This window comes from Nicotiana tomentosiformis, chromosome 1, assembly GCF_000390325.3.
Source record: "Nicotiana tomentosiformis chromosome 1, ASM39032v3, whole genome shotgun sequence".
Taxonomy (NCBI): domain Eukaryota; kingdom Viridiplantae; phylum Streptophyta; class Magnoliopsida; order Solanales; family Solanaceae; genus Nicotiana; species Nicotiana tomentosiformis.
In genome coordinates this window covers 100,780,431-100,803,748 of record NC_090812.1, presented here as the reverse complement: position 1 = coordinate 100,803,748, position 23,318 = coordinate 100,780,431, and the positions used below count along the sequence as shown (strand labels likewise).

At 38.9% G+C, this 23,318-nt stretch overlaps 2 protein-coding genes across 2 annotated transcripts; one reads left to right on the top strand and one right to left on the bottom strand.

Annotated features, from left to right (window-relative positions):
• The first annotated feature begins 1,942 nt into the window (after positions 1 to 1,942).
• LOC104100617 (EID1-like F-box protein 3) lies at positions 1,943 to 3,721 on the top strand. Its single transcript, XM_009607885.4, has one exon. It carries the CDS (start codon positions 1,970 to 1,972, stop codon positions 2,846 to 2,848), a length of 879 nt encoding a protein of 292 aa, XP_009606180.1. The 5' UTR covers positions 1,943 to 1,969; the 3' UTR covers positions 2,849 to 3,721.
• Positions 3,722 to 11,422: 7,701 nt separating this feature from the next.
• Positions 11,423 to 12,325, bottom strand: LOC138907688 (uncharacterized). The gene is made up of 2 exons (XM_070198295.1): positions 12,083 to 12,325; positions 11,423 to 12,037 (listed from the first exon to the last, which is right to left on the bottom strand). Exons 1-2 carry the CDS (start codon positions 12,323 to 12,325, stop codon positions 11,423 to 11,425), a joined length of 858 nt encoding a protein of 285 aa, XP_070054396.1.
• Positions 12,326 to 23,318: the final 10,993 nt, after the last annotated feature.

Sequence of the window (23,318 nt, the reverse complement as noted above, 5' to 3'; positions counted from 1 at the left end):
TTTGAAGATTTTCAGAGGTTGAGATTAAGACTTGGAATGAAAAAGAAAAATTAAAATTAAGGGAGAGATTTGTGGGACCAATTTCAATTAAAATAAAAAGAATAAAAATGATTGGATGAAATGGGTGACAATAGTAGGCTCACAACTTGGTCTTACAACAAGTTACAAAACCGTTTTGGATGGCAACTTGCAAAGCAAAATGCAATGGAATGAACCATTCTGTTTGGTTCAAATGTTGGCAAGTTCTCCTATAAATAGGAGCTTATTTCTCTCAGACACACCAAATCGAGAGAAACAACACAGAGTTTGAGAGAGTAATTTACAGATTGTAGTCTGTGAGATAAATAGTGAGTGAGAGTAATATTATAGTGAGATATTTAAAATAAAGAATGTTATTTTTTTCAAAGTTGTAGTAGTCTTTTGATACTACCAAGTTGTAATATTTTAGTGGTATTATATTGCTCCGTTGGGGTATTGTATTTTATCCCGTTAAAAGATTTAGTATCGTTGTTACTCTCCTGTGTTACTATTATTTATCGTGGATATTATTCATGGGCGGAATATTATTTTTCCCAGCAAGGATAACCTCATTAGATTTTCATTAGCCATTAAAGTACTGATGCCTCACCAACTTCTAAATTTGAATTATCTCGTCTTAATGTTTTAACAAAGTAAATACTCCATCCGTTCACTTTTATTTGGCAAGTATACTAAAAATAGATTTTCATTTTTACTTGTCACTTTATGCATATTAAGAAAAGACAAATTCTTTTTTCATGTTATACCCATAGTATTTATTACTCATTTCTAATTATTTTCTCAAATCCAATAAAATATACATTAATTAATATGGGTATCATTGTAAATTATGTATTTTTTTTTAAGGGACGTGAAAAGTCAAAACGTGCTAAGTAAAAGTGAACGGAGGAAGTAATAATTCTCGGAAAAAACAATTCCGCACACATAATGAGGAAGCAAAAGGTGGCATATATCCAATGAGATAACTTGCAAAATAAATTTTTCTAAGTTTATTCTGCGTCTCCAAAACGAACGGTCTATTCATCGTTGATGGATGAACGATGAGGATTGAATCCCACACGATGGATAGAAACAATAAACAAATAGAGCATGTCTATTTACAGGACGTGATTCAAGAACAACAACTGTTATCGCTATTAATTCAAACGGTAGTTTATGAGTTGGAATTTCAATAACCTATTTGGACTTTGAACTTCGAATTCAGTTTGTCATCTTCTGACTAATATTATATAGGATAAGGAACGAACAAAGAACTGATCTAAGAAAATGCGAAGATAAAAGAGCAAAAGATGACTTCGTCTACATGGTAAGTACACTAAGACAACAAAATGCATATACTATAATCAAATTGGACAGTACTGTGGTCTGTGCAGCTAACTAAGCCATAATTCTTTCTTCCTCGACGAGACCATGTGTCCACGAATAAACAAACAGACATGCCAATTTTGAACCATAATCAATTCAACATTAATAAAATCAAATTATATACGCGTACGTCTTAGATTAAACACACCTGTGACCAAATCTTTTGTTAAGAGCACCAAGAACAGAAAAAATAAACCTCAGATATATCAGCGTTTCAGGCACTAATGATCATCCTGCCACGTACTTGCTAAGATTTTTCGAGCAACGAAAAAAAGATACTTTTATAAAGGACACGTGTCGAGAGATCGGCATATTCTTACAAACGCATACGTTGTCCTAGATTCTGTAACACATCAAATCAATCCCCATTTTCATTGTCCACCAATGAGAGCAACCCACGTACCCAATTTATTTTTATAGAGCATCATGTGACAGTTAATTATCTACTCCTAGTGCTACACGTGTCTGACCATGTGTTTATAGATGTTACGATCTATATAGGCGCGAAAAACAAGTTTTTGAAGGCAAAGAATCCGACTACGTACATTCTCGTCGGAAGAGAAAAATGAGTCAAAATCAGAGTCAAAGACGGAGGCTAAATCCGCACGGAGCTGGCGAGTCATTGACTGAGTCAGTCGATGACTCGGCAATTCACAATGAGATAATTCTCCGTGCGGTTTTTGCCTCCATGAATTGGGATATTCATGCTCTGTGTCAAACGGCGTCGGTTAATCAGAAGCTCCGTGCGCTCGCAAAAAGACTCTTATGGAAGGAGCTGTGTGTATATCGCGCTCCGCGCATGATAGCATCGTTAATGGATGGTGCGCCGAATGGTCGGATCGGAGTTGGATGGGACGCTATGGCGAAGTTGCTGTTTTTCTGCTGCGGGTGCAATTCGACCCGGCATTTCCAAACGGGTGGGGCATCTCCGGGTCATTTCGTGGAATCGTCCCGGTTTTCGAAGACGTCGGGTCGGAGCTTTTTGGTGAAGAGATGCAGAACGGATCTGCTGTATGTGAGCGATCCCTCATGTGAGCATAAAATTAGGGGTAAGGATGATTATTTGGGGATTTTCAGAGGGGTATTTGGGGGATTCATGAAGTCGAAGACGAGGGCGTGTTTGATTAGTAAACAAGTAGAGCTTGAAGAAGGAGTGAGGTGTCCGTTCTGTGGGGCCCGAGTTTGGAGCATGACGGCGGCTCGGCTCGTCCCTAAGAGCGCGGCGCGACGGCTTGGTACGCTGGAAAATGGATTGGAGTATTTTGTGTGTGTGAATGGGCATTTACATGGAAATTGTTGGCTTGTGCCTTTATCGTCTGATGAAGATGACGCCAAAGACGTTGACGATGAAGATAGCGGCGGCGATGACTATAACGGCAGAATTGACGGTTTTCATCGGAAGCAAATGGTGAGTAGTGGATCTACTGTGAGTGGTCAAATTTGATGGCTTTGTTGATCGGCAATCGCCATTTGGGGCAAATCCACTCCCTAAAAAGCACAGCCTGCAGCGCGAGGACAGAGGAAGAACAGGGAAAGGAGATAATGTTGTGGTTTTGAAGAAGAGTATTTTGAAAATTATTTTTATAATAATTTTTTGCAAGAAAAATTTCTATGCCAACAACCAGGAGAGATTTTTTTATTTTTTATTTTTTTACAAAAACAAAAGAGTTAGTTTTGAGTGTAGCTTTTAGTTTTTGTAAAAAATAAAAAATAAAAAATAAAACTTGATGTTTGGATCTTAACAGTTTTGCAAAATCTCTTCTTCAATTTTTGAAACAACCCACCTTAAATCGCCAGATGGTCCTGTTAAAACATACTATCAGTGATGCATTTTATCCCGGCTTATGATGGTCTCAGAAGATGATACATTAATCAAATTGTAACGATTAAATCGTCACTTTGAAGTCTTTTCCACTTGAAAGAAACTAGACTTCCGGCTCAATCAAGGATTTTCCCTTGAGGAGTGCCAAGAATTGCGGTGCAGCAATGGTGATAACGATCCATGAAGCTAATGCCAGCAAACAAATTTGGGCGGCTCGCAATACTGGACATAGTGGCAAGGAAAGCGTATTTATTGTATGCGCAAGAATGGGCTGTCTGATCATGTTTGAATGAATGGATTTTCTTTTTCTTTTGGCCATCGAGTGAATGGATGGTTTCTTTTCTTTTTCCCCTTCATCTTTTTAGTATAAGATGAGTGTAGTAAATGAGCTATGTTTAATACACCCGTTTGTGCAAATTGGCCTCTTCAACTAGGTTCCACATATATCGGGTAAACTGATAGCGTGAATCGAGAAAAGCTTATTGGTTATCGGTATCAGGTTATTGGGCTAAATGTTTGATAACGACTTAGTATTATTTGACTATTGGGTTATCCGTTGGGGTCTCGGTTTGACCAATATTATTAACGATTTAATCGATAACCCAATAAACTTTATCAAAATTATAATTTCACTCTTAGGTATATAAACTATTAGTATTATGCTTGGACTTCTTAATTTTCAAGTAGTAATTGCTATTATGTTGTGTTGTTTCTATTGTGTTTCGACAACTGAACTCGGGCAATCTCTTAATTCCTAATATGAAGTAGCTTTTGTAATTATGATCCTCCAATATTTTCAGTGTTCAACATATTCTGCTAATTGATCCTCCCGAACAATGCCCCACTTTTTTCAAAATATGTTGTTATTGCTACAATTGTAGGATCGATGCATTTCACGGTATTATTATGTATAATATTTCTCTGTTAAATAATAGAACATTGTTACGTTTGATGAAAAAATTAATAATGAGTTCTTCAATCCTTGTCTTGGTATGATGCAAGTTAACATGGTCATAGAGTCATCCTCTTTCATTTCATAGTTTCATTCATGTTCATTTTTTTTGTGTGAATATATGAAGTACATTTGAGCAAAATTTGTTGTTATTTACAATTGAACAAACTTTTTTATGAGGGTAGACATACGTCCATAAAATTTTTGTTCGTTCTTTAGAAATAATTGAAAGGGGTCAAGGTTATAAGATCAATTATCATTACACATTATATGAGGTAAAATTGGTTTATAATAAATGGTCGAATGATAGCATAACACGTGGAACCGAAGAGATAAATGGCGAGTCAAGTAACATCCAGTATCAGGAACAACAACTGCAATTGACATCGGGTAAATTCCGAAGGGGGCATGATCAACGAGAACAGATCGAGTATTTGCCATCATATAGCATTCAATTAGAGAATATTCTCTAAAATTAATGAGCAACCGTTATAGAGAATATTTATATTCATATGGCTTGCCGTTACATATTCATCAATGACTCATTTATTATCATTTAAGTGGGGCTTGATCTTAGGATCTTGTTTCCCTAGGTATAATTATAAATAGCAGGCTTAGTAGCTATGGTAACACGTGAAATTCTTGGAGAAACACATACTACATTTTACTTTCGTTCTCAACTGAATAACTTTATTTGCTCTTTGATATTGCTTTTATTTTCATCCTGGGAGACATTGCGCGCGGAGCTAGGCTTGTCATCTTCTTCAATTTCTATTGCTAAGTATTATCTTTATCTTATTCCTTTATTATTTTTGGATCATATCAGTTCGCTTGTCTATAAACCACGTAACAAATTTAACTATACCGTTTTACGGGTAAATAGTCTGGCGGTCACCATGAGGCTTAGACAGTAGAGTAATTGCTTTGATCCTTGCATTTGTTACTAACTTATTTGATTTTCCTTAGCAAGAAATCAGAAATGACAGCTAATGATGTCAACATCACGCACAACGTTGAGGGACACGAAGACCTGCCTCAACATGAAGACTTAATTAGTGACACCCGTAATGAAGGGGATGAAGAAACCCCCGTTCGTGAAGGGCAGTACCCTCGACATGTGCGGGAGCCAACTCCCGATGACGCGGAGGAAGAGCATGTCGTGGAAACAGTGAAAATCTTAAGAGAACAACAGAAAGCAATCATGAGTCACCTCACAAGGAAGGACCGGGTAATGACGGAGTTAAAACAAGTATTGCCATATGCTATTAATAATGCAAACGGAAGGGTCCCAGTTCCTCCCATTTTTTCTACGAATCAAATGGCTCAAAGAGTCCATAATAACACCCCAAGTTGGGAGTCAGTTTCGATGGTGCCGGAGGGACCGGTAGCGGATTTGGGAATGACAATGGGAATGACCCCCTCAAAACCGAGCTCATGAGGTTTATGAGGGAAATGAATGAACGAATGGATAAAAATATAAAAGAGTTTTACGCCCGAATGGATCAGATTCCGAGCGCACCACCAGTTTTGAAAGGCCAAGATTCAAAAAAATACACGCAATTGCCATTTAAGCCGAGCACGGTGCCAGAGTTAATTCTGAAGAGGTTCAAAATGCCGGACATACCAAATACGATGGGACTTCGAATCCACAAGAGCACATCATAACCTACACCATGGCCGTGAAAGGGAATGATTTGGCTCAACATGAATTCAAATTGGTCTTACTAAAAAAAGTTTGGTGAAACCCTCACATAGGGGGCTCTGACATAGTATTCACTCTTACTCGAGTATTCAATTGACTCTTTCAAAATGCTTGCAGATTCATTAATCAAGGCCCATGCTGGGGCAAGGAAGGTCCAAGCCAGGAAGCCAGACATATTCAAGATTGCGCAAGGTGAGTCCGAATTATTGCGAGAATTCGTGATCCGGTTCCATAAAGAGAGGATGCTGCTACTGGTTATACCACATGAGTGGACAGCAGAGGCGTTCACAAGGGTTGAATCTGCAAAGCTCCGACGCCTCCCGAAAATTGAAGGAAAGCTTTCTCGAGTTCCAGGAAACCACATGGGCGGATGTCCATAACCGTTAAGAGTCAAAATTAAGAATAGAAGACGACCAGCGCCCGACATCAACTAAGGGACGGGACCGAGACAAAAACCAAGAGAAGTTTAAAAGTGACTTCGATGCAGATTGGCGGTCTTATAAATGTCATTTTTTGCCGTATGAAAAAATTGAGGGACTCAGCCGCAAAGGGTTTCGGTCCTCGAACAGGTTTGTTCCCAATAGAAGAATCGATCGTGGCCGGAACAGTATGTCATTACAAGAAAATGAGGTACCGGGGGCCGTAGACTTCACATATCCCAGGTTATCGGACTATAACTTCAACATCATCTTAGTGGAGTTGGCATCAGCTATGAGGAATATAAAAAAATCATGATTCCTGAAGCCAATCAGATTTGATCCCTAGCTAGAGGGATCCCAACTTGTGGTGCAAATATCATATGACTCACGGCCATAGAACTGGGGACTACCGGCATATTCGGGAAGAGGTGTTAAAGAATGGACATCTCAGGGAATTTTTAAGTGATCGAGCCAAAAACAACTACGGCCGAAGCTGAGACAATGCAGAGCCTTCAAAGGCGACAAAAGACTCTCATCGATTAACTATCAACATGATTTTTGGAGGGAATAAAATTAACGGTGTAACCTTCTCGGCGGCCAACAAAATAAAGATATCGGTGGCTCACCGCAAGAGACTCCGGGAAGTCGCGGAAGATGATATCACCTTCACGTAGGAAGACGCCGACGGACTCCTTCATCCACATAATGACGCTCTGGTAATCTCTCTTGATGTTTTAGATTTCAAAATTAAACGTGTTTTGGTTGACCCGGGAAGCTCAACCAACATCATCCAATTAATAGTGTTGGAGCAAGCATAACTGACAGGAAGCATCATACCGACGACAAGTATGACAACCCGAGGTGAGATCATGTTGCCCATGAATGCTGACAGGGTAACAAAAACCACCTTATTAGAGGTGGTAGATGGTGACACGGGCTACAATGTAATCCTTGGGAGGCCGTGGATACACGAAATGAAGGCTGTTCCCTCAGTATATCATCAACTACTGAAATTCCCGACCCAGGAAGGAATCAAACAAATAATAGGAAACCAATCGGCAGCAAGAAAGATGAACGCGGTAACTGTTTCTAGCAGCAAGGGAAATGAGACCAACAAATAGCAATTACAGGAGCCGATGCCATCTCCCTCTCCGAATAAAGATGATAAGAGTGAGGAGTCATCGAAATCCTATTAGGTTCCGAGATACTTTAGGTACCGGAGAAAACAGATAAAACTAAGTCAACCGTAGAAGAACTCGAGCAGGTGACTTTGTTCGAGCAATTTTTGGAAAGGAAGTTCCATTTGGGAACGGAGTTAAATACCGAGCTCAGGTTAGGATTTATAAGTTTCCTTAAAGCTAACATCGACTGTTTTACATGGTCGCACTCTAATATGACATGTATCCCATTAGAGGTGGCCGTGCACAAGTTAAGCCTAGATCTGAACTTCTCACAGTTAAGGGAAAAGAAATGTCCAATAGCCGAGGTCAGAAACATGTTTGTTAAAGAAGAGGTAACTCGACTACTCGACATCGGTTCGATCTAAGAGGTAAAATATCTAGAATGGTTAGCCAATTTAGTTGTAGTTCCGAAGAAGAATAACAAGTTCAGAATGTGTGTAGATTATAAGGATTTAAATAAGGCGTGCCCTAAAGACTCATTCCCATTGCCAAATATTGATCAAATGATTGATGTTACAGCCATGCACGGGTTAATGAGTTTCCTTGATGCTTACTCCAGGTACAGTCAAATCAAAATGAACTTGGAGGATCAGGAAAAAACTTCTTTCATAACAAATTTTAGTCAAGTATTTGAATGAAGGAGATCATTTGAAGCACCTCCAAGAGACCTTTGACATTATGAGAAAATACAACATGAAGCTTAACCCAGAAAAATACGTATTCGGGGTTGGTTCTAGTAAGTTCTTGGGGTTCTTGGTCTCGCAAAGAGGGATAGAGGTAAATACCGATAATATCAAAGCCATCAAAGACATCTCAGACCAGCCTCGAAAATATTTCATCACTTATTCTCACTTTTGAAAAAGAAGAACAATTTCAAGTGGACTCCAGGCACTGAAGGATTTAAAAAGGTACCCGTCTAGCCCCCCGTTACTATCAAAATCGGGGGGAGGCTAACAATTGTTGATATATCTAGCGGTCTCAAATGTAGCGGTAAATATTATTTTGGTCCAAGAATAAAAAGGTACGCAATTTCATTTTATTACATTAGTAAAATATTATCGGGAGCGGAGACTCGCTATTCGCACCTCGAAAAATTAGCCTTATCTCTCATAGTCGCCTCTCAGAAGCTTAGGTCTTATTTTCAGGGCCACCCGGTAGCCGTTGTGACAATATTTCCCTTAGGAATGTCCTTCACAAGCCTGAGTTGTCAGGCCGGTTGGCTAAATGACAGTCGAAATTAGCGAGCTCGACATTGAGTACAAGCCCAGGACTATGATCAAGTCATAAGTTTTGGCCGACTTTGTGGCCGATTTCAGTCCCGTATTAATGGCCTTAGCTACTAAGGAACCAGTGTCGGTGCCAGAAATGAAATCAAGAGTTTGGACCTTGTTTACGGATGGAGCTTCTAATGTAAAAGGGTCCGGTCTCAGGGTAGTTCTAGTCACACACTCGGAAAAAACCCTAAGACAGGCCATTAAGATTTTTTCCATTAACTAACATTGAAGACGAGTATGAAGCTTTGGTTGCAGGACTTGAACTGGCTGGGGGACTTGGCTCCGAGGCCATCGAGATCAATGTGATTCCCAGCTGGTAGTAAACTAAGTGTACAATATTTTTGACATAAAGGAATAACATATGTAGCAATATGTGAATAAGGTGCAAGCACTGCGTCGATCATACACATTCCGAGAGAAGAAAATATGGAAGCAGACACATTGGCTAATTTGGGGTCATCAACAGAGATGAAAGGATCTGACTCCAGTACAGTAGTCCAACTTATGCACTCGGTATTTGATGTGGACGGTTACTGTGAGGTCAACTCAACCAACTTAGTCTGGGATTAGAGGAATGAGTTCGTCGAATATCTTCGGCATGGCAAGTTACCCAAAGAACCGAAGGCATCCTGAGCACTACGAACCAAAGTAGCCCGCTACTGCCTCGTGGATGGGCAATTATATAGAAGATCATACCTAGGACGATTGGCACCATAAACATAAGAGGGCTCTCTCTTATGAAACCCTCATAGTAAAGGGTCGATTCTGGAAGAATTTGTACCCGAAATCAAAAGCTATCAGATGAAAGCATACCCAAAGCTTTAACTAATTCGACGCAAAAGGAATGTATTTTGCACAACACTTAAACAAAAATATTCTTTATTCATCAAAGTGTCAAACTTGGTAAAAAGTTTCACATAATTACAAAGTACAAAAAGAAGAGAGAAAAAATAAGCATCATTGCCGCCGGAGCCCGAAGGAAGAGCGGGATCTGCGTCTCCCCCAGTGGAGGAAGGCGAATCAGCCGCCGGTTCTTGACATTGATCCTTATCCTATTCAATCTCCCCTTTGATTTTTGAGTACTCAGAACCGGTACTCGAGGAGTCAGTTGCAGCGGGCCGAGCGAGAAGGTGTTCTCGAGCAGACAACTTTAGTTCTCGGGGATGGGCAATGAAATCTTCTATATTATTAATGCTCACTTTGGCCTCTTCCAAGGTATTCCTCTATATATGGTATATTGCATAAGTCTTCTCAAATACGAAGGAATCCTCTTGGTCCTGGAGCTTTGCCTTAAGCCTGTCAACTTCGGCCAGGAGGCCGTCCCTATCTGATCTCAGGGCACCGAGGCGAGCATCGAGCTCAACATTCGTAGACTAATGAAGCCGGTTTTGGTCTATAAACCTCTTTAGCCTCTCCTCTAGTTGGGCCTTCTTTCCTTGACAACATTGGCCTCCTCGTTCTTGGAGTTTAAGGCTGCCTTGAAATTATTCATTTGTTCCTCAAAGGTAGACTCACTGTACAAAGTGAAAGCACAACTTTTTCCCCCTTTTTGGCATCATCGAAAAGTTGCATAATAATGTTAGACAACCAGATTTTAAATAGAAATTACTCATGGCCACTTGGGCTACTTCACAAGCAATCATGGATTAATCATCATATATCAATCTAAAGATATTATCCATCTAAGAATTATAAACAAATAGTTAGAGCAAAAGATAATGAATTTCATTGATTGATAAGATCCTATCACAAAGCATAAGAAGAAATAAAAACATTGGAACATGAGCAAAAGAAACAAAAAAAAATTCCGAACTGGGTCACTGGTTGATCTACACTAGGCTAGGAGGCTTAAGGCTTGGAAGGACCAGGTGCCATCAATCTTCTCCTTTTCTTTTGACAGCTCAGCTCTGAGAGCATCTCTCTCAGTCTCCACTTCTGCCAACCTCTTCTTCAGCCTATCAATCTCAGCATCCTTAGCCCCACTCTCTTGCATCAAGGCTCGCACTTTTCTATTCATTGATATATTTTTGGATGAATCGGGTTCTTTAGGAGTGGTTTGGACTTCATAGTCACAAGTAGTCAGAGTATTTGTCCCAAAATGATCCTTACTTGTACCAACCTCCTATTTCTTGAAGTGTGCAAGTACAGCCGTGAGAAGAAAGCCATAGGGTATGGCATGAGTCTTTGTGCCATTTAGAACCCTATCAAGAAGCATGATTATAAACCCAAGCCAATTGATTTGCCACCCACTGTCCAAATATTCCATAAGGACTAGGTCCATGAATATGGCAATGTGCCTCATTTCCTGCCTAGGCGGCACACATTTGTTTACAAATTCGAACAACCCTTTGGGGTGGCTTCATCTCACTTTTGTAAATAAGCCTTGGGCTCAAGTTCCTTTTCATTATCACCAAATTTTCTAGTAATGGCAAGGGCAGTAGGGAGATTCTCTAGACTTGGCCATTTTAGTTTCTTATAATCATTGTACCTTTCAGCATGTACACCCAAGATCTCTCCCAACTCTTTCTTATCAAAAACTTACTTTCATCCCCTTTACCACACTGGTGACCCTACCATCTTTTATCTCATAATTTGCCATAAACTCCACAATTTTATTTCTGGCCAGCCTGTCATCCATCTGAAGGACCATGTCCTTTTAGCCTTGCAACTATAACTTCTCCAAAAGCATCGCCATTCCTTCCTCCTCCAAGTCCCTGCGGAGTCTGCCTTTCAAGATAGTCCTCTTTTCAAATTTGACCATATTGTCTTTCTCAAAATCATAATCATCACCTTCTTCCTCTCCACTCAATTCTTCTTCCTCCATAATTTTCACTTTTCTTGATTTCACAGCAGACCTGGTTCTCTTAGCCAAAGTGGATGGTTCAACGGACTTTGACTTTGAAGCAGACTTCTTTGTGGAAGTCTTGGATTTCTTAGCTTTAGGAGTCAGAACCTCCACTTCTTCTGTCTCATTTTCATCTCGAAGGACCAGGTCTATCTCATCAATTTCAACAGCCTCAACAGGCTCACCCACCTTTTTCTTTCCCTTAGCAGCAACTTTTCTTTTACTTTCTTCTAAGGCTTTCTCCAATTCAGCCTCACTCTGCTTCTTCTGACGTCTTGTGGCTCTTCCTCTTGTGGGAGGAATTTCAACAGGGATAGAAGAGGCAGCCTTCCTTTTCTTATTTTCCCTAGCAGTGCCAAGGGTGTTAACTCCTGAACTTCCTTTCTTCTTTGGATTGTAACTTGCAGTCACCCTTTTCAGTAGGTCTGCGAGAGTTTCCTGTTCAGATGGAATAAGTTCATCTACATTTTTACCAAGTTAAACCAGCCCCTCGGCAACTTCTCCAGGCCCACTTCCCCTGTTTTTCTCACTCTCCTCTATTCCAGCAGATTCCTCACCCCAAACAACCATTGCACCTGATTCTTTAGTTAGACTAACAAGAGTGGGTGAAGAACCAACCACTCCTTTTCCCTTTACCCTCACAGTACTCCGAGCACCCTCACTCTTTTTTTCTTTTTTATTTTTACCACCAACTTCTCCAGAATCAGTAGTTTCAACACATGCCATGGATCCTACCAGTACAAACCTATTCTCCAAATTCGTAGCAACCTCAAAAATAGTTTCGGGAGTAACTTTAGGGCCAGATGATACCGTTCAGTCTCATAAGAAACTGTTTCTTCCCCCTCAGTAACATACTTAAATGAGTCTTCAGAATTCCAAGGTTCCTGGACCTGGCTATCCTTCAATTGTTTATCTAATTTCTTAGATTATGTGCTCCCAGCCATAGTCTTGCGAGCAAGTATCTTAGTTCTTTATTTCTTAGACAGAGGTGTGGTTGAAGGTGTGATAGATGGTGTGGGTATGGTTTCCTTGGGTGGGGATGAGGGATTTTCAGAAGGGATTGCCATTTCTGAGTTTGGGAGCTTTAGAAAACGAGTTTGTGTGAGAGTAGAAGAGGAGAGAAGTTTGAGAGAATTTGGACGGCTTGAAAATTTAGAAGTGAAGAAACAAATGAATCCTAATCAATATAAAGTGGAGGAATTCACTTGAGTAATGACAACTTTTGCAGAAGTCTAATCAAACTGCAAGTCAGTTTGAAAAAACGTTCAAGACTATCCCTAGAATCTAGGCACTTAATGCGGTTAGGACTTCTTTTGAACGGAACTAGTTCATTTTGTAACGGATAAGTCCAAAAAGGCTTTGGTATTATATGGGACTCTTCTTTTAATCATGATCCAAATATAATTATTCCAAATTATGCAGAGTATAGAATACATACCAAGTAATCTTGATGAACCAAGTTCTTTAGTAAGAAATCTCTTATGTAAGTCTTTCCAAGAAAGTAGAGATAATATCATTAGAGATTAATGAGTCATTTTAGCACATGACACAGGAGTATACTATTGAAAGTATGAGACTAAGCAAAATCTAATCTAACTATGTGCAAAATTTACAGATTTTCTAACCAAAAAGTTTTTTCATTGCTTTTCATTTAATTTTTTTTTATTGTGAAATTTTGAACTGGTCCTTTTAGGTGATCTTAATCATCCCTAATTCTAATATGTTCCTTTCAAAGTGATCTCTACTTAGAGATTTTGTGAAGATGTCAGCTATTTGCTTGTCAGTAGTACAAAATTCCATAGTGATCGAACCATTTTCATAGTTGTCCCTCAAAAAGTGATGTCTAACATCTATGTGCTTAGTTCTCTTGTGATGAACCGGGTTCTTGGTCATACTAATTTCACTAGTGTTATCACAAAATATGGGGATACAACCAACATCAATTCCAAAGTCCATTAATTGCTGTTTGATCCATAATAATTGAGCACAACATGAAGCAGCAACAACATACTCAGCTTCAACAGTAGATAAGGCCACAAAATTTTGCTTTATGGTAGCCCAAGACACAAGACATGAGCCAAGAAACTGTGCCATACCTGAGGTGCTCTTTCTATCCATAAGAAATCCTGCATAATCAGCATCAACATATCCCATTAGATTGAAATTACTACCTTTTAGATACCATAGACAAAGGTTAGTGGTGCATTTTAGGTATCTCAAAATCCTTTTGACAGCAGTCAAGTGAGACTCATTTGGATTCGCATGAAATCTTGCACAAAGGCCTACACTGAAAATAATGTCAGGTCTGCTATCAGTGAGATACAACAATGAGCCAATCATTCCCCTATACAACTTCTGATCAACATATGAACCAGGTTCATCTATATCCAACTTTGTAGCTGTTGCAATAGGAGTGTCAATTTCTTTGGAATCTTCCATTTTAAACCTTTTAAGCAACTCTTTTACATACTTCTGCTGATGGATCATGGTTCCATTTGAATTTTGTTTAATTTGTAAGCCTAAAAAGAAATAAGCTCACCCATCATGCTCATTTCAAATTCACTCCCCGTTAGTTTAGCAAATTCTTTACTTAACTTATCAGTGGTTGCTCCAAAGATTATATCATCAACATATATCTGAACTACCAAGAGATCTTTACCTTTTTCTTTCAAAAATAAAGTATTGTCAATTTTACCTCTCTTGTGGCTATGCTCAAGCAAACATTTTGATAATCTTTCATACCATGCTCTTGGAGCGTGCTTGAGCCCATAAAGTGCCTTGTCAAGCTTATACACATGATCAGGACATTCCTTGCTTTCAAATCCCGAAGGTTGCTTGACAAACACTTCTTCCTTTAGATAGCCATTGAGGAAGGCACTCTTGACATCCAATTTCATGTAAGCAGCAAAGGCTATGAAGAGTCTAATTGCTTCCAATCTTGCAACTGGACCAAAAGTCGCATCATAGTCTATGCCCTCCTCTTGACTATATCCTTAAACCACCAATCTTGCCTTGTTCCTTGTAACTGTTTCATCTTTATCAAGTTTATTTCTGAAGACCCATTTTGTGCCAATTACTGATCCGTCCTTGGGTCTTGGTACCAGATGCCAAACTTGACTTCTCTCAAATTGGTTGAGTTTATCTTGCATTGTATTCACCCAGTCTGTATCCTGCAAAGCCTCAGCAATATTTTTATGTTCAATAATAGATAGAAAAGCATCAAAAGCACAAAGATTCTTCAAAGAAGATCTGGTTTTGATTCTAGAGGTTGGATCAGTAATTTTGTTCTCAATGGGATGAGAACTTTGGTACTTATAAGGTTTCACAACAAGTTGGTTTCCCTTAGATGTTCCTTTAGTGTTTTGTTGCTGAGGAACTGGTTCATGGATAGGTTCCCTCATGGGTTGAGGATCAGATCTTCTTTGTTTAGTTCCCCCTGTCAGGTTGCCCTGGGTAGAAGGACCTGTTCCATCACCTGTTCCTTCCTTTGGTGCAGCTTCAGTCTGGGTTATGGTTTCATTTGAGTTTCTAACCAGCCCAATTGCTTCATCTTCATGTTCCTGTATCTCAGAAAGAATGTTAATTTTATCAAAAACTACATGTACACTTTCTTCTACACACATAGTTCTTTTGTTATAAATCTTGTAAGCTTTACTATGTAAAGAATATCCCAAGAACACTCCCTCATCATTTCTGGGATCAAACTTACCTATGGAGTTTATACCATTATTGTGCATAAAGCACTTGCATCTAAATGCCCTAAGATGGGATATGTTTGGCTTTCTCCCTTTAAGTAACTCATAGGGAGTCTTCTCTACAAGAGGTCTAGTCATGCACCTATTTATGATGTAACATGCAGTGTTCACAGCTTCTGCCCAAAAACTATGGGGCAGTTTACTAGAAAGAAGCATAGTCCTAGACATATCTTCAAGTGTCCTATTCTTTCTTTCAACTACTCTATTTTGTTGTGGAGTCCTAGGAGCAGAAAAGTTATTATCTATGCCATGTTCATCACAAAATTCAGCAGATTTAGCATTCTCAAATTCAGTACCATGATCAGACCTAATTGATGCAAGTTGATTACCTAGTTGTTTCTGAGTTTTTCTGACAAACAGACTGAACATGTCAAATACTTCATTTTTAGATGTTAAAAACAATGTCCAAGTAAACCTAGAGTAATCATCAACAAGCACCATCACATATCTCTTACCACCTCTGCTTAATGTTCTCATTGGTCCACAAAGATCCATATGGACCAATTACATTGTCCTGGTGGTGCTTACCACTTTCTTGCTTTTAAAAGAGGATCTTACTTGCTTCCCCCTTGCACAGGCCTCACAAACCTTATCTTCCTTGAACTTAATGTTAGGCAGTCCTATCACCAAGTCCTTGGAGACAAGTTTGTTGAGTTGACTTAGACTGGCATGTCCAAGTCTCTTGTGCCAAAGGAGGGGATCGTTATTCAACACACTTAAGCAAGTGAGTTCATTTTCTAAAAGTGTGGACAGATCTACAACATATATGTTGTTCACTCTTTTTCCCTGCAAAACTATCTTGTCAGTGGTAAGATTAATCACAAAGCATTTGGTAGATGTGGATGCTACCATGTTACCTCTATCACACAGTTGTGATACACTTATTAGACTGTACTTTAGTCCATCTATCAAGTAGACGTTCTCAATAGAATGAGAATTATTCTTGCTTACCTTTCCAGCCCCAATGATCTCACCTTTCTTCCCATTTCCAGAGGAGACATTACCTTCTTTAAGGTCGTCAAGTGAAAGGAACTGGTTCTTGTTTCCTGTCATGTGCTTTGAGCAGCCACTATCCATGTACCATATTTAACTGCTCTCTTTCACTTGGACCTGCAAAAAGAAATCAAGGCTTAGTCTTAGGAACCCAAATAAGTTTGGGTCCCTTTCTATAGGCAAAAAGATGAATTAAATTCTTTTTAGCCTAACTTGGTAGCCTATTTTTTCCTTGAACAAATTCTTTGTTCTTTTGACTTGCCTTTTCTTTTGCAGTGCATTCACTTTTATAGTGATCTGTTTTACCATAGTGTGTATAAATCTTGTTCTCAAGAAGTGTGAGGTACTTGCTTTTAGGATCCCATTTAGATACCAGGTTCCCAAAGCCAAGTCCTCTTCGGTTGCTACTATGATGTTCCTGTAGCCATGAAAGTGCATCGGAGGACCTGTTCCATTTACAAGTTCTGTCTAGCTCATGCTTGACCTTGCTTAAATCCTCCTTTAGTATTCTTACCTGCTCATCCCTTTTATACAACTCATTTTTTATTTTTCCTATATTTTCTTCTAGAGTGAGTTGTGTGTGATCAGTTGTCTTTTTACCTGTTCCTAGTTTTAATTTAGATTTTCAGATCCAAGGTCTAGGAGAATTGAGTCAAGTGCATGAACCTGGTTTTTTAAAACTGTCACGACCCAAAATCCCACCACAGGCGTCGTGATGGCACATAGTCTCTAAGACTAGGTAAGCCGATTTCAATAACATTTTAAAGCCATTTTTTTAAGTAATCAAAACTAACAGTGGAAATAATTATGATATACAACCTCCCAAGACTGGTAGTACTGAGTCACGAACTCTAACTGAATATATGGAATGATCACGAGGACCGAATATACAATACTGTTTGATTACAAATTAACAGTACAATAAAATGAAAAGACTCCAAGGGACTGCGTCGACCAAGCAGCTCTACCTTGAATCCTTACGATCCCGATGTAACTCTGCTCAAGTCCGATATCTCCAATACCTGGCTCTGCACAAAAATATGTAGAAGTGTAGTATGAGTACACCACGGTCGGTACCCAGTAAGTATCAAGACTAACCTCAATGGAGTAGAGACGAGGTACAGTCAAGACACTCACTAGTCTAATACCCTGTGCAATATAGCAGTATACAATAGTACTGAAAAATAACTAGCAATGATAACAACAACTCAACCAGTGATATAACAACAAGGCAACAAGAACATCATAATTATTGCTCAGGCAAATAAGGAACACAAGTACAATCAACAAGTTAAGTCCTTCAAATATAAATCCTTCATATATTATTCCTTAAGATAAATATCTTTCGAATATACTTCTTTTGAATAATTATCTTTCGAATATACTTCTTTCAAATAAATATATTTTCAAGTAAAAGTCATCATGTGACACCTCATTTCAAATCATAAAAATTACGGGTCTCGGCCCACTTTCATATTTTTCACGACACCTCGTGCCCATATTTCTATCACCATCACACGGACAACTCACGTGTCAATAATAAAATCATCATATTTTTCCCCGGCACCTCATGCCCATATTATTTTCATAACTGTACGGACAACTCACGTACCAAAATATCAATGTATATAAGATCGACAAGATCAATTTATTTTCAATAAAGTAAGGTTAAAATATTTAAATCAAGTAAGAATTAACAAAAGGATAAGTTTATTTTAGAAATCGTTTGAGAGAGGAAAAATGACACTTCCTTTAAAATAAAGCATTAGGTAAACTACTGATTTGGATATAAAATTTATTAAATTAAACATACTGGAAATTTTCTTTTATTTAAAACAACTCAATCGTCAAAGACAAGTACAACCCAAAAATACAAATTCTCAAAGTCTCGTACAAAAAAGTCAAGGTCAACACAATACATCAAGAAATACAAAACACTTTATATTAAGTCAAATAATACATCACGAAAAATACAAGAATTTACAAATTACGGAAAAACAAAATAACCAAGGGCAAGTGTAAACATAGTCCCAAAATAAATATACAATCACAATAATGCCCCCGGGCCATCACAAATCAATTCCCGACATAGCCCCCCTTGTCTCGCCACATGTGCCATAGTAAAGTAAATGCCCGCCTTGTCTCGCCACACGTGCATAGTAATGTTCCCACCTTGTCTCGCCACATGCGCAAACCCACATATATATATATATATAAACCCACATATATATAAATAGCCCGCCTTGTCATGCCGCATGTGCATAAATCAATAGTAATAATAGCACGGCAGAAACCTCGTGCAAACACCCGAACATAACTCCCACAATATAATGTGCCAATATCACATCTCATAAATTGCACCTCAAGTGTTCAAATATTACAATATAGCATAAATTACACATCAAATGCTCAATTATTACAACTTATCACAGATTGCACATCAAGTGCTCAAATATTACAACTTATCACAATTGCACGTCAAGTGCTCAAATATTACAAATTATCACAGATTGCACATCAAGTGCTCAAATATTATAACTTATCACAGATTGCACATCAAGTGCTCAAATATCACAACTTGCCACAAAAATCAACAATACCTTATTTTTCATAGTAAGGAGCCCATGGCTCGACCATAATGTGCACAAAAAAATCTTAACAAAATATCCGGAAGTGAACAACTCAACAAAATAATATTTCACATAAAAATCAAGGTGGCAATCACACCAAATCATCATGTAAAAATAATTTCAACAAACAAGGATCTAGGCATGACAAATAGAGGATTTAATGAGTGCCAATAATTTTCAATTTAATACATAAGGGCATCTAAGGATTTTTAATCAGTAAAATTTACACATATAAACCAAGTACGTACTCGTCACCTCGCGTACATGATTTTCAATTACACAAATTGCACATAAGACTCAATGCCTAAGGGGTAATTCCCCCAATTGAGGTTAAGCAAGACACTTACCTTTTTGAAGTTAGGCCGATATTCCAAAATAGCCTTCTTGCTTGAGTCGATCTCCGGACAGCTCAAATCTAGCCAAATTTATTGTATAACTTCATTAAAATTCATTAAAAACAATTCCGGATAATAATACGCCGACTTAAAAATTTATTCCTAAAAGTCAACAAAAGTCAATGCGGGACTCGCCTCTCGGAACCCGACATAATTTTCATGAAATCCGAACACCCGTTCCGATACGAGTTCAACCATACCAATTTTATCGAATTCCAATAACAATTCGACTTCCAAATCTTAAATTTTCGTTTTTGGAAGATTTTACAAAAATCTTGATTTTTCCTCCATTAAATCCAAATTAAATGATGGATTGAAAGACATAATCATGAAAATTAATCAAAACTAGATAAGAATCGCTTACCCCAAATACCCATGCAAGAATCTCTCCAAAAATCGCCTTCTACCGAGCTCCAAATTTGATTTTGAGTTATGAACTCAAACCCCCATTTTTGGGACTTCGCGTTCGCGACCATTGCTTCACGTTCGCGAAGGCCAAAACCCAACTGCCTCCAATCCTTCATCGCATTCGCGACCTCCTCGTCGCATTCATGAAGGCCAACTGTTTATGCCCCATAATTTCCTCTTCGCGTTCACGAACTCCTCGTCGCGTTCGTGATGACCAGCTGACCAACTTCTTCGCGTTCGCGTTCCACGCTTCGCGTTCGCGAAGGCCAAACGACCCCAGGCCCTAATCTTCCTTTCTTTTTCGCGTTCGCATTGCCTGGGCTGTGCTCGCGAAGGCTTGCCCTGCTCCTTTTTCGCATTCGTGTCCACAGCTTCGTGTTCGCGAAGGCCAAACCATCAGTCCTTCAATTTCCTCTTCACGAACGCGGGACTCCCTTCGCGTTCTCGAAGAAAGAAACCAGATGACAGAAAACAGTAGTTCAAAAATAGAAGGAAATGGCCCGTAGCCCATCCGAAACACACCCGAGGCTCCCGGGACCCCGTCTAAACATACCAACAAGTTTCATAACCTATCACGGACTCACTCGAGGTTTAAAATCACATCAAATAACGCCAAAAATACAAATCGTACCATGAATCGAACTTATGAACTTCCAAAACTTCCAACTTCTAAAACTCGTGCCGAAACCTATCAAACCAACCCGGAATGACGTCAAATTTTGCAGGCAAGTCCCAAATAACATAAGAGAACTGTTTCAACTCTTAGAATTGTATTCCGACCCCGATATTAAAAAGTCAACCCCCGATCAAACTTCCCAAAAATTCGACTTTTGCCATTTCAAGCCTAAATTGGCTACAGACCTCTGATTCACAGTCCGGACACGCTCCTAAGTCCAAAATCACCCAACGGAGCTAACGGAACTGACAAAACTCTATTCCGGAGTCGTCTTCATATAGTTCCGACTACAGTAAAAATTCTAAGACTTAAGCTTCCATCTCAGGGACTAAGTGTCCCAAATCTCTCCGAATCATCCGTAAATCAAACTCGACCACACAAGCGGGTCATAATATATATCGGGAGGTTGATCGAGACCTTAAGTCACTGAACGGGGCATAAATTCTTAAAATGACAAGTCGAGTCATTACAAAAATAATATTTTCACTTACAGTTTCACTAACCCTAAGTTTCAGGTTTTTGCACTTAGCCTTTAAAATCACACATTCTTTAGACAACTGTTCCTTTCCATTGTTTACATCCCCATGTTCATCAATTAGTTCCAAAAGTAACTCACATAACCTTTCTTTAGACAACAATTTAATCTTATCTTTGAGATGAATTACACTTACCTCAGTTTCCTCATCAGATTCTCCAACGGCCATAAATGCTTGTTCATCCCCATCATCATCATCTGAGCTTTCATCCGAGCTTTCTCCCCAAGCAGAGACCATAGCCTTGGTTGATCCTTTGCTTTTCTTGGGTTGAACCTGTTCCTTCTTCCTATTCCCTCGTTCAACTCTTTCCTTCTTCCATTCAATTTCCCTTTGGGGATAGTTTTTGATGTGGTGATCGGTTTTTCCACACTTGTAGCATCCATCATTGGTTTACTTCTCAGGAACTTTTGATTTACTATAGCTTCCACTTCTTGAAGGACCCTTTCCACTCCTCAAGTATTTCTTGAAATCCTTAGTGATCATAGCCATTTCACCATCTTTAAGATCAGAACCTTCAGTGATTATGAGTGCCAGGCTCATTTCCTTCTTTGGTACATCCATTTTCATGGTTTGTCTCCTAAGTTCATAAGCAGTGAGATTTCCAATTAATTTATCCAGTGGGAGGGTGGCAATATTCTTTGATTCCTGAATGGCAGTAATTTTGCTCTCCCAAGTAACATGCAGAACCCTTGTCAATATTTTCTCGACTCTATCTTCTTCAGAAATAATCCTTCCAAGAGACTTTAGTTCATTTGTCAATGTAGTGAACCTTGTGTACATATCTTGAATGGTTTCTCCTTCCTTTATAGTAAAGTTCTCATATGAGAATACAATAGAGTTCCTCTGGACCTTTTCACATGAGGTGTTCCTTCATGAGCTACTTGCAAAGTGTCCCAGATTTCCTTAGCAGTGGTACAGCTTTGGATTTTGCTATACTCATCTCGACCAAGTCCACAAACAAGCCACTTCTTGGCTTTGGCATTCTTCTCCCATTTCTTCAAGTCCTCAGCTGTGCAATTTGCTCTTGTCTTTGGTACCTCTACTCCTTCAGCATTTATCTTCATGGTAGCCAGCGGGCCATCTGTGATAATATCCCATAGCTCATAGTCTTCTCCTATAATGTGATCTCTCATCCCGTTTTTCCACCAGGAGTAGTACTGGCCGTTGAAGAGTGGTGGCCTAGCAATGGATTGCCCTTCCTAGTTTCCACGTAGTGCACTCATCTTGATATTCTCCTAAGGTGTTAGCCGTTTCAAGGATAACCTGATCTGATACTAATTGATATTTTATATGTCAATGTCATACAAGAGGGGGGTAATTTGTGTGGTGTCTAATTTTCGCGTACACTGATTATAGAGGGGCCTGGTTCTTCTAAGTGTTCTTTAACATACTATTGCTGAAATAGTAAATGCGAAAAGTAATGAACACAAGTATTTTACGAGGAAAACACCCGACTCAAAAGGTGAAAAAACCATGACCTACTACTCAATAGGATTTTCCCCAACATTTCACTAAATCACTAAGCCAAAATAGTATTTACAAAGACTCTTTGTAAACCTAAGGATTACCTCTAATCCCGTTGTGGCAACCAACCTCTAACTGTTGCGACAACTTCAAGTTAACTCTAAATTGAATACTCAGAGTACCTATTATAATTGCTTCTAGATAAAGCTGAAAGGTACAATTTGAAAACCACCTACTACAATTAAACTAGAACAAAAGACAGACATTTGGAACTGGTTCTTCTATCTGGTTCATGTAGCTTCAGGTTCACACACTTGAATCACACAAGAATTGCTTGCAAAATGCCTTGCTATTTTGCTCTCAACTCACGTTTAACTTCTGCTTTTGTGCGTACCTGTAGAATGAGAACATTCTGCAATATATAGAGTTAGTAGAATAAGAAACAACTAGAGTTCTAATGCTACTCTTACTTGGTAGAAGAGTTCTAGTTATCCTCAACTTCTAACTCCTCTCTTATCTTGGATAGTATTCTCTTTGAGTAAGGAGTTCTTCTCCTTATCAAATATGCAACCTTTTCGATCAAGAGATATCAAATATAACAAGTTAAGCTTATATTCTTCACGTGCATTCCTCATGCTCGTATCTGCCCGTGTCTGTGTACACAAGGGATGGATCTAGTTCATGCCTGAGCTTCCTTTGTCAATCTTCAAAATAAAACTTCACTTGGGCCAAAATTTTCCTTCCTTGTTACTGATTTGTGTGAATCAATTTTAGGTACCATAATGGAAAACAACAACGATCAACTCGAAAACATGCCTTTGGGGGATGTGGATGTTGGAGATGACCAAGTTGAATAGGTTCC

What these genes read in the sequence shown, in the direction of transcription:
- LOC138907688 (XM_070198295.1), bottom strand. Translation starts at nt 12,325, where the DNA reads ATGGCATGTGTTGAAACTACTGATTCTGGAGAAGTTGGTGGTAAAAAT. An exon ending in GAGAAGTTGCCGAGGGGCTG is followed by an intron (nt 12,038 to 12,082) that starts GTTTAACTTGGT and finishes CCATCTGAACAG; the next exon opens with GAAACTCTCGCAGACCTACT.
- LOC104100617 (XM_009607885.4), top strand. Translation starts at nt 1,970, where the DNA reads ATGAGTCAAAATCAGAGTCAAAGACGGAGGCTAAATCCGCACGGAGCT.